This window comes from Prunus avium, chromosome 4 (genome assembly GCF_965620075.1).
Source record: "Prunus avium chromosome 4, drPruAviu1.hap1.1, whole genome shotgun sequence".
NCBI classification, from domain to species: domain Eukaryota; kingdom Viridiplantae; phylum Streptophyta; class Magnoliopsida; order Rosales; family Rosaceae; genus Prunus; species Prunus avium.
In genome coordinates this window covers 13,956,905-13,968,990 of record NC_142287.1, presented here as the reverse complement: position 1 = coordinate 13,968,990, position 12,086 = coordinate 13,956,905, and the positions used below count along the sequence as shown (strand labels likewise).

The 12,086-nt window shown below is 36.2% G+C and overlaps 1 protein-coding gene across 1 annotated transcript; it reads right to left on the bottom strand.

The window, feature by feature from the left end:
- Nucleotides 1-5,133: 5,133 nt before the first annotated feature.
- LOC110756376 (MACPF domain-containing protein At4g24290) lies at nucleotides 5,134-11,586 on the bottom strand. The gene is made up of 7 exons (XM_021957795.2): nucleotides 11,077-11,586; nucleotides 10,701-10,939; nucleotides 10,398-10,599; nucleotides 9,343-9,408; nucleotides 8,680-8,872; nucleotides 6,738-6,904; nucleotides 5,134-6,064 (listed from the first exon to the last, which is right to left on the bottom strand). The coding sequence occupies exons 1-7, from the start codon at nucleotides 11,371-11,373 to the stop codon at nucleotides 5,375-5,377; spliced, it is 1,854 nt and encodes a 617-aa protein (XP_021813487.1). The 5' UTR covers nucleotides 11,374-11,586; the 3' UTR covers nucleotides 5,134-5,374.
- Nucleotides 11,587-12,086: the final 500 nt, after the last annotated feature.

Sequence of the window (12,086 nt, the reverse complement as noted above, 5' to 3'; positions counted from 1 at the left end):
GACTTGAGGCTAGTCATTCTCCTAGTTGTCCTAATAAAGTGTAGGCTAGTCTTTACAAATTGTTAATGCCCTATTGACAAGCCTATGACTAGGAACTCTTTAAGGTGTGAGCTTATAGGGGAAAGGTCTCCTGGACTTAACGTCTTTAAGTCATTTTCCTCATCTCACAATCCACAGACTTTTTGATTAAGTAAACAACATTTAATGAGACAGTTACTTAGAACATCATTTTGCCCATTAATATTAAGTGTTAAGGTGAGTATACATAAAGATTACATATCATGATTGGATTTAAGGCATATTTCTAACATAAGCAAATACAATAATGAAAACGAAGTTTTGACTTTTACATCCACTACCAATTATAAAAATGAGAACTTTTAACAAAGTCAAAAGGTCTTTCGTTTGAGCATACTAAATCTCTTCCATAAAGTTACAGCAATCCACTCGATAACCTAGGAAATTTTTAGAGATCAATAAGGCCTTGGAAGGTCTCCGAGTTAGCCGACCCCGTCTAAGCCACATCACACGACATCCTCGAATTTCCAATCTGGAGGGTCCACTAGACCAAGAACTTAACACGTTCTAACAATTTGTTCACAATCTAACAATCGAATCTTCATAGATCGCAAAATTAGACGATGATCGTTTCACGTAACCTTAGAATCATCAATCTGGCCTAATATCACCAACAACAACCTAATAAAAGTTGGAGATGATCCAACGGTCGGATCATCTTCGATCATACGTTTCATACTAGACGGAACCTTGATTGTTGGTCAAACGATTGAATCTCACAAACCTGAGAATATCATTATTCTAGGGACATCAAGGACAGCTAATTGGGGTGCAAATAGGTCACCAACATCTGTCACATGCGCCGCCAGAAGTGACGGTTTGCTTTACTGAATTCCAAGTGATAAGGCAACCTGGAATCGCCAATCGCCAATCGCCAACTATACCAACGTATAGATCGTGATGTGAGGATGAAGTTTCAAACCTGACTCGACAGTGGTGGGACGATGAAGATAGCTCATCGGGAAGACCGTTCACTAAAGATGTAGTGAGAAGAGAGAGAAAGAGAGGGGGAAAGGAGAAAAAGAACGCATGTACGTGTGGCGAGCGTGTGTCTCACCTCGACTTTAAACATGTTTTCCGAAATGATGATTTTGCCCTTATACTTTCGATGACCATAACTTTTTCATATTACTCCACTTCGAGCGTAGTACGAGTCTATGAACTCATGAAAGGAAAAAAATTTCAAAACACGTAACAATCAAAAATTTACCAAAAGTCACTATTCACAAGGGCAAAATGGTAAATTTACACTTTTTATATAAAAAAAAAAATTAATGGAAATTTTGGGACGGTCACCGCCGGACCCAACCAGACGTGACAAAGATGACTCAAGACGACGCACCACCAACATACCCCTAAGCAGTTGGCTGATCTTGTTGGCACCAATGAGCTCACCCGAGTAGGATAGTTGATCAAATATCACATAAGCACCTTCTCCAAATGGTCTAACTAAAGCAAGTTAGTAGTGGTTGGAACTTGCTTTATAACCCTAAACACACCAACTCGAACAGATGTCACTACATGATAGGAGCAAACATTAAATGGATTCCTAATCCCCGCCAGGTGTCACCCTGCCTGACCTTCCCTGGTCAAGAGAGAATACTCAAGACACCACCCATTCGAAATCAAGTGTCAACAATGATTGAGGAGGATGATCAACAGCCTCCCAATCAAAATACATACAAACATCACACTCATGCTCCTCCTCCAATTAGACAATCGGAAAGTGCATGTCTATACTCAAAATGATAATTTATCTGCTCATCTACACCGCCACTAGTCTTGGTAAAAATACTACTAGTGCTCCGGACTGGTATTGAGCTTCTTAAGGTTCAAGGTGAATGTCTAAATTATGCCTTCAAACCAGACTAAAAACACCTTCCTCTTCTTACATTTAATAACCAAATAATCAACTCAATAGCATGGGTTTTAGGTTTGTCTGTTTCGTATAAGTTGTTTGACTCTTCAGTTTAGTCAATAGCATGGGTGGTACTCTTTCCTACCCCCAGGGTTTTGTTTTCTCTGGGAAGGTTTTAATGAGGCCGATGTGGCAATAAATATTTTCATCTCTAATCACAGCACGCCACGTGGAAAAGAAGATTATCCCTTAAATTAATTAATTAAACCAATTTATTTGGTTTATTAATTAATAGGGATAATAACTTAATTATAAGATATTATCTTTATTTAATGAGATAATATCATTAATTTGGATATTATCCTAATAAGGGGATAAAGTCATCATCAAATTAGGAGATTTGAATCCCAATCAAATCCCTAATGACTCCTCCTAATAAGAGTTTATTCTCTACGAAACCCTAGCCCCGAGGCTCCTATAAATAGATGACTTCATTCATCATTCGAGGTACTTCAAAAAACCTACTTCTAAACCTAGCTCCAAAACCCGAGAAAAATACCCAAAGCTCTCTCCCTCTCCACTCTCCACTCTCCATATTTTCTCCACACGGCTCCGACCACCACACACGGCTCCGGCCACTCAGTTCTCACCCTAGAGAAATCTCCGTACCTTTTTTAGCTATTGTTTCACCTAGATTCAGTCGAACTAACTTAGGCATCGAAGGGACTTTGGCCAATACCCCCTAGGTGTGGTCTATTTACTCAAGTCTTTTTTACAGGAATCGAGGAAGAGAAAGAATGAAGATCAAAGGGCAAAGGATCTAGAAGTGAATATTCTCCGGCGAGATTATTTGCACAAACAGCCGCCATTAACATGCTAGTTCTTACCATGTAATGTTTCCTTTCGGTTTAATGAAATAAAATCTTTTCTCAACAAAAAAAATAAACTCAAATATGTTATTTTTTCCAGTCTAGTAATATCTTTCTATACATATAGTTTTGCGAATTCCTTCCACAATTGAAAAGATTAAGCTTTTTTTTATATTTATAGATAAGTTCTCAAAAAATCACACCCAAAATCCTTTTTATAAGCATTAAGTACAACCATCAAAACTTTTTATCTGAACCCAAAAAATCAAGCCTAAAATGCTCTTTTTTCCTTGCTTTTTTTTATTTTTTATACGTTACTTCGGCAGGTTTTTATCATAAGTGGTCCATGAACTTCTTAAAAATCTTAGAATTAGTCCTCAAACTCTCAAATCAATCAGTGTGGTCCTACAAATCAATTTGGTCCTTACTGTCGCATTTCAACAATACTTTTGTCAAATTTGGCCACATATCATCACGTGACTAACTTTACATGTGTATTTCCATCAAAATATAGCTTATTTTAGTCATAAAACTCACGTTTCTACTCAACAAAATGGTGACCACAAAAAATAGGAACAATATGGGGCGGAGGAGATTAGGAGGCTGTAAACATGATTTTCTTGCAATAAATTAGACAAAAACATGTATACAAAATAGTTTTTGTATTAATAAATTTATGGGTTACAATCTCTACGTGCTATTTATACAATGAGCAAATCTTCTGGTTCGAACTCCAAAAAATATTAAATTAAAAGGTGTGTTTGATTCAAGGGTTGTAGAGGGTTGATCTTGACCAAATGGGTAAGCACAAGGTTTTTCTTGTCATGAACGTGGTTGGATTTTATGGAGTGTACCTCCAACATTATCCAGTACAGCTAGAGCTTTCAAATCCATGAGTATAGTTACAGTAGCTGCAAAAGAGAGCTTCAAATCCTAGAGGGTGTGTTATGCGATTGGGGAGAACTACTCTCCACCCCCAATGCTCCAACACAAACAAGCTCAATGGAGTTAGTTGGCCCCAAAGAGAGATAAAAAAATAAAATTAAGAAACAAAACAAAACAAAACAAGCTCAATGGATTAACAAGATAAAATGGATTAGTGGGCCCCACACTAAACTGTAAATCACTTTACCAGATAGAACATATGGTGATCACCAAGGATTGAAATATCGGCCGATATATCGATATTTTCAATTGTCGACATCGATATTGGGGGATAAGGCCATATCTTCTTCTATATCGACAATATATCCCCGATATTTTGCCAATATCCCCGATATTTTGCCGATATCCCCGATATTTCCCGATACCCATAATAGAATCCAAAAAAAATTTAGAATTTTTGAAGGCAATTGAAGCAAATTAGAACCTAAAAATAGCTAATCCTTGCCCATAACCCTATACTTTATTCATATGAAGAATCTATGCACAGTCCACTACCCACATCCTCCAATCCATCTGAAGAGGACATGGCGATCAGTTTTGGATCTATGAGCATAGGAACTAGACCTAGTACTAACTCAAATGAATCTTATGATGGCTATGGTTATGTCATGTCTGATTATAATGGAACTAGTTAATTATGAAGCTCAAGATGATGAAACAGATTATGGACCTACTAGTTTGGTTAATCATAACTATCCCATATATAGGAGGACATTAGGGAGCTCAAGAGAGACGTATGTGCACCATGTTCAAACATGGCTTACAAAGTTGTTCCTCATTGTTTCAACCTCATAGGAGCTCTTCATTATGTAGATGGACACTTATTTAATTGTAATCCAATGTTTAAACAAACTAAGGATTTATGCATGGTTTATTCATTCTAATCAACATTTTATTTTCAAACTTTTCATTAACGCGCATTACATACCACTTATATTTCATCATATGTATATCTTATTATTAGTAAATTTTGAGTTTTATTAGTTCAATACATTCATTGATAATGTAAATAACATCTATGAAAGTTTTACACCAAAATTATGTGTTTCAATGCCTATATCTATCATTTTTGTTGATTTTTTCCCGATACCTAAAACGATAACGATATATCCCCCGAAATATCCGTAAATTGGAGGCCCGATATTATCTGCACGGCCGATATTTTAATCCTTGGTGATCACCAACTAACCAAATGTGTCAATCATAAGATCCATAATATTTGACATAGTTCATAATGTAGTCCAATTTAGTATTCACACATTATAAACTGTCTGCTTAAAAGGAAACAAAAATCGGTTTCAGAAAAGAAAAAACGGAAGGATTGCATCGATAAGTGATGACGAAATTGCTATCCAACAAATGAGGTTCAAAAATCACAACAAATTTTGTCAATGAACTCATCCAATTCAAATATTCAAATATCAGCACCAGAAGGTTAATCTACAACAAATGAAGAAAATTTTACATATAAGCATATATTATAATAAGTTATATACAACAAACTCATTAAATTTTGAACACCATCTCTCCATCTGTGATAATGAACATCGAGAATGTACCACAAACCTGATGTAATTCGCTTTTACTCTATGTCTCATGTTCATTACTCTTTAGCCATCCGCTTTCAATAATTATCTGGCATCTCTTCTTCATCAGGTAAAATCATGGTCAAGAGAGAATACTTGACTCGTAGAGATATTTTACCCTTCTCAGCCATAAGCCTTGCCCCCGACACAACCCAATACCCAGGTGAATCCTGTGGTCCTCTAGTCATTTCTGTTGTGTCAACAAACCTCAAAAGTTTCGGTGTCTGTGTGGGCACTGGAGGGCCCCCGGGATACACAGCGGAGTTTATGTTCACATCAGAAGGCCGAGGAGGTGGTTTCTGAGCACTCGAGAAACGCGTGCTCATAAGGGTCGAAATTAATCCAGATTTCTGTGCCAAGCCAGGGGAACCATCCCACTCAGCTTGTCTAACATTAGTTGCACCAGTAACTTTAGAAAAGAGAAGCCGTAAAAATAAAACTTTCTTCAGGCCAGAGTCTCCAACTTCAAAGTGAGCCCCAGTGACAACAGAGAAATCATCATTAGCCTCCACAGGAGCTGTACATACATGAGAGAAGCTCTTCCATTGAACCTTTTCGTAATATCTCCTGTCAGATGAAAGATGAGAAATATTGCCATTCACTTCATCCTGGAGTAGGAAGGTCTTTGGCAGCGAAGAAAGATGCTGCAAGTGGATTGCTAAGCAGTTACTTCTTTTTCCCTCCAAATACAATCGGAGACCAGTCACTGGCTTCTTACCCACATCAACCTATCATGTAATTCATCAGAAATCATCATGATCCTAGAATGCATAAATTTTATTTTAACCACAAGTAGTAATAAAAATGCACATTTCCCCAAAACACCAGCAAAGAAACCAAAATTTACCACCATGAAGAATTTAACCATGTCATTTCCTGTGAAATTATTTAACCCAATTCCCCTATATCATAACCAAGAAATTTTGGGGGATAGTATAGTAAATCAAAGGGAATAGGGAGGGAAAACAAGAGACTAGCTGGTATCCTAAAGTTTTGGTATTTAGAGTATAAGCCACTTAATCTTATTTAGCTACTCATTGCTCGCAACCTTCCTGTTGAAGGTCTCATAGTTAAGAGAACATGACGCGGATACATATCATCAGTTGTTATTCATACCTCTTCCCAGCATGATCCCATTTAACAAAACTGAATGATCACGCATCCACAAAATTGTTTGTGGAACTGCTTAAAGCTTAATCTATTGTCTTTTAACCCTCGCACAAGTAGCACATTGAAATCAACTAGTTAGAAAAATAAGCTTTACTTCAGATTTCAAGTCTCATTTGCGTTCAACTTTAACTAATGGAATGCTGCAATTATTCTTCTACCAATACGATACATCCATTTTCTTCTGCAATACTAAGACAAATTCCAAAGAAAACACAATACTAATACCATTACCGGAGTTGTATTAACATAAAGCTTAGGACCCATGAAGCTGAACTGTAAAGATGCACTACTTTGCTGCTTCCTCTGAGGACCAAGAGCAAGCTCACCAAACACCGGTGCCCATTGCCTTGGAAGTTGAAACTCCAAAAATTGATGCAGTTCTTCAATTGGCGGCTTATCTGCACTTGATAAAAATTGCAAACGATAAAAAAGGAAAGAAAAGAAAAGAATTGTTTAACATGTTCCTTATGTTTCTAGTAAGTCTATGCAGACATTAGAGAAAATTGGGCAAGCATAAAAATGGTAGATCGTTGGTTTGCTAGTACAAACTTGGGGAAAATATTAGATAAGAGTGCACCTTTACAGAATTGGATGTTTATTCATTTTAGGAAGGAGTCAGTGATGTAGGTTATCCCTTATTCTGAAAAAATTAGACAAATCACTGGTGATATGGGTGAACAGATACAAGTGTCAGTCCTGCTATGAACTTAAGGTTCCATCTTAACGACATATCCAATCATCCACTAATGATGCCAAATTCTCAATGCAAAGAGAAATGAACTTGCGGCTGCAAGTTCCAGGACGAAAGCAGATGGATGAACATATCTATTATTATTGTTATAACTTACAAGAGACCATAAGTATGGGGTCTGAAATAGACATCTGTCAAAAGGTTAGTTATAAAATAATGAAAAGAATAAGCAAGCACATTGCATAAAGAAAACAGAGTGACACCCGCCACCAGGAACCATAAGTATGGGGTCTGAAATAGACGTCAAAAGGGCAAAATAATGAAAAGAATAAACAAGCACACTGCATTAAAAAATAAAATAAAATAAAATAAAAACATAGTGACACCCACTACCAGGAACCAAAAAGAAAAAAATATATATTATAGAGTGGGAGCAGATTAGCTCATATGCCCAATATGATTTATGGAACTAGATATCTCAAAAGATTATTGCATGGACTCAGAACTGAAAAAAAAAATAAAGATAATATTTGTATGTTGTGACCTAAGAGAATCTATAAAATTCGTAAGTCTGCTGATGAAACATGAACATGGCTATACAAATAATCACCAGCCAACAAACCGTCAATATCACATTTATTGGATTTTATTACTTAAATTATAAGTATATTTAAGAACTATTGCTATAGTGTAGTAAGCCCATTTTGATTAGGGTGGCATAACCAAAAGGTCTCAGTTGAAGTTCATTTCCGACCAATAACTAACCACCCACAACCACAAGTTTTGCATCAATTCATAGAAGGTTAATGGTAGGTTTGACTAGTCCTTAAATAAATCAAAACTTTTCTATATTAATGTTTATCCTTGAATCCAACTCCATCCGCTTATTATACAGACAGAATCCAGATAGAGGTTTTAATTTGAACACATCTGGGACACACAAAATAATAAAGTACACAAAATATGTGAACCAAGGGAAATGCAAAATCTAAACATTCAGACTGTTTAGATTAATATCTAGACTATATTCATGTAAGATGCGCTTATATAAAGCACGATACTTATAAAATTGCAAGTACAAAAGCTAGGAGGCAAACCCAACAAAGTACATTCAGTCTACCACACAACAAGACACATTAATACTCCCCTCCATTTCTCCTTTTAAAAAAATAAAAATAAAAACTCCCCTCCATTTAAGTATTGGATTCAGATGTAACACACAACACGATAGATATTCATAAAAGCTACGCATAAAAGGGAAAATATTAAAACCTTAAAAGGGCACACACAATAAAATTTCATAAAAAGCAAATTGTGTTGTTGTATTGAATGTTCTTAACTGTTTGAAACCAAGAATATAACATTGTTTTTGTGCAACGAAAGGAAATTATTGGATATTAGTTTTAGAGGATGCTTCTTCCCTAGGCATGGAATTAGAAGTTTAGAAAATTGATTTACTAATGAGAGAAGGATTCAGCTTACAACGAAGATAGAGATTAATGGCATGACTTAAAAATCCGCTCCCATGAATCCCACTCAGTAACGATGTAATAGGAACCAATGACATTGAGATCACATCAGGTTCAATCTGAACTGTGTGACACCACTCATTGTAGGGTAGATTTTTATACAAGCCTCCACCCTTCCTCTTGCACATGAATTTAATATCCTGCACCTAAAGTACATAAGAGATATGAGCTTCAATATTATAGTTTTATAATACTCCAAATTAAACATTTGAGAACATTAAACCAGTAAGCTAGAAAGATCATCTACCACTCAAGTACAGACAGTTTCAACCTCAGAAAACTCCAAGATTTAATTTCCTACATCTCAAAATTTTATGGCTCTATTTTCAATTAATTGTACCAACAGAAGACAAAAGTATAAGCAAAAGAAGACAAAAGAATAAGGATACAAACAGTTAGAAATGTTCAACAACTCAATGTTTAAAAAAAAAAAAAAATTATGACTGGTAAGCACCTCAACGTCGCTACTGATATAAACAGTTAAAGAAATGCTCAATAACAATCAGAACTCATAAAGTTCCATAGCACTTAATCTAATTGGTACCAAGAAAGAGCTTTGATCCACCATAATTTACATGTAAAATAGAGATTTTTGTTGTCTTTTCTTAAAGTGTACCTCTACACATGAGTATGAACTGGATGGGATTGCGTCCATGATAGCTCGCCCGTGCTCCTTGACCAACTGAAACGAAATTAAGACAGAGGTTAAGGTAGCTATACGATATGCCATGATACAAATCTGGCATGATTTCAATTGTATAAAAGTGGCAAAAGTAATGTCTGCTATACCCCAAAAAAGAGTAATCTATCTCCTAAATTGGGCCAATTTTCATAATACATTATTGAACCACAGTAACATAAAAAGTTTAAAAACAGAACTCAATTTTAAATTAAAACTTCAATTCTAAAAATGTTAGAATGAGACACATCCAAGCACCAGAACAAACAAGATAACTCTATGGTGAAATCATACATGAGAGCTTTTCTAAAAACAACCAGATAAAGTTTCACGAAATAGGTACTAGGACATAAAAATGGACCAAAGAAATTTTCAAGAAAAGTTTCATCGTATCAACATCAGAAAAGCCTTATTTCTGAAAAAAGATACCACATATATACTGTAAGAAAAAAATATAGCTGCTGAAGTTTACAGATGGAAAGAAAAAAATTGGACTTTTACAATCGTAATAAATGAGTGAAAAAAACTCATTGCAATTTATACGTCTTCCTCAATTGTGAAACAGCCATAGCAATCCAATGATCACAAATGTACATGTTTCAGATTCTCCTTCAAGGATCATATATAGAACTTGGGTTTCTAGGCTACTGACTAAAAACATATATAGAAATTGCGTATTTTCTTCTAACAAAAGCACCATGCTACTGAGTAAAAGTATTTCACACAGAAGCACTCCCAAACAGTCTCTAAGAGCTTCCGTAGGAAGCGCTTCTAAGTAAATAGATAATAGCACATGGGTTTTTAATGAAATTTTCTGTGTACCAAACAAAAGTGTGCTTTGTGCAAAAACACTCCTAAAGTATCTCTATACATACACAAACTGATATGTTAAATTTCAGTAACATGGGGTATGACCAGAAAGTTTATTTAGCAAAAAGACCCATTGATATTTGAATTGAATGGTATTAAGCATAAAATGAAACTCTTCAAACCTTTTCTCTCTCGTAGAATTTTTCAGAATTCACACTAGACTGACCAGCTCCATTTATGTACATCTTATCTGCCATGTCCTTCAATTTTTTCTGTACATCAGCAGGTTGGAGAGGTGATGAGTGCTGCTGCTTGGCATATATCATATCCTTTCCGCCCATTTTCACCCCGACAATGACATGTGTACCGTACTTGTCAATAAACCTGGAAGAAAACATTAAGAGGAAAATGTAATCAGTTTGTGAAGTTGAGCAGAGCATCTATCAAATGATCAGTTAGATGAGATGTAAACTAATATGTAAAACCTTGCGAGTGCTGCAGGATCCCAAGATGAGGGGACAGCTTGTTTGATGTGGTCACGCAAGGCAACCTGGGATTTTTCAAGAGCAACGCTGTAGAGTGTGATGGAGATTCCATCAAAAGCAAGTGTTTTGGTGTTAGCAGCGTCCTTCTGCCATCCTCCTGTAAACTCAAATGCGGTATTGAAATGCCCAGTTGGGATTTTACCAGACAGAGTCAATTCCTGGTTGAATTGCTCTGACATCTACATCAAACCAACCCAACAATTGATATATCAATTTGTATTTAAATCAACAAACAAAAATGAAAAATGAAAAATGAAGAAAGTATAAAACTTTAAATCAATATGAAGACAAATGATGAAAGCAACAAACAACGGACCTGTTGAAAGGAGAGAACATCAGAGCCGAACCTCATGCGCTCGCCTTTGTCGCATTTGATGGATTTGGGGACATTGGGTATGCAAACCCCACCGGCGCCAGGAATTGCAATTTCACGAACTTGGTCGTCGTCGATGGCGATCAAGCGAGAGTCAACTCCAACCCCAACCGCTGACTGCTGCCTCTTGCAGTACTTGAGCTTCAAGTCCACCGTCAGATCGTATCCCAACCCTATCGACTGTATCGCTGCCTCCGCCGCCTCCGCCGCTGCTTTCTTTGAGCTCTTTCGACTACTCATCTCTCTTTTTCTCTCTCTCTTTCTCTCTCACTTTCCCATCGACCAAACACCCCTTCGATTGCCAAGCAACAACACAAGCAAGTCTTGAGTCTTCGTTCTTCTTCTTCTTCTTCTTCTTTTCTTCTTTTTTCCTTTTTCTTTTTAGTTTTGGGTTATGAAGACTGGTCAATGCAAAGCATTTACTATTGTTCCTGTTGTGCATTTGTATATAGCAAAAGAGGTAGCCTCCAATATATAAAATTATATATATTGAAAATAAAAATATTTGATTGGGATTGTTTTGTTTGAGGAAGAGTAGGTAAAAACTGGTATTTGGGGAGGAAGTCAAAGCTTGAGTGCTGGCGTCTACTTCTGGGAACCTGCTGCTTGCCATCAAACTCCACCACCTCATGCCTTTCGTCTTCTAGCTTCCCACCCTTTTCCTTTCCCTCCCTAATTATTTCCCCATTGGCTGGCTGCTGCATTTATTTCTACCAACCTTTTTCAAACCTACACTCGTTTTTTTCTTTTTCTTTTTTCTTCTTTTTTTCTTTTCTTTTTCTTATAGTGAATTAGGAAAAAAGAAAAATACACCATGATAATTATATATTTGATACAGAACAACTGGATAGCCTAATTGGAGAGAGAGAAAAAACACCTCAATTAGCCATTTGTTATAAGTCTAATTAGTTTAGCATGTGTTCATTCCAAAAAGCGCACACTAAAATATTCTT

Bases quoted from the DNA above. Each gene is read 5' to 3' on its own strand.
- LOC110756376 (XM_021957795.2), bottom strand. From the start codon at position 11,373: ATGAGTAGTCGAAAGAGCTCAAAGAAAGCAGCGGCGGAGGCGGCGGAG. The intron at 10,940-11,076 runs GTCCGTTGTTTG...GGTTTGATGTAG, and splicing joins ATGTTCTCTCCTTTCAACAG to ATGTCAGAGCAATTCAACCA. The intron at 10,600-10,700 runs GTTTTACATATT...GTTTTCTTCCAG, and splicing joins GATCCTGCAGCACTCGCAAG to GTTTATTGACAAGTACGGTA.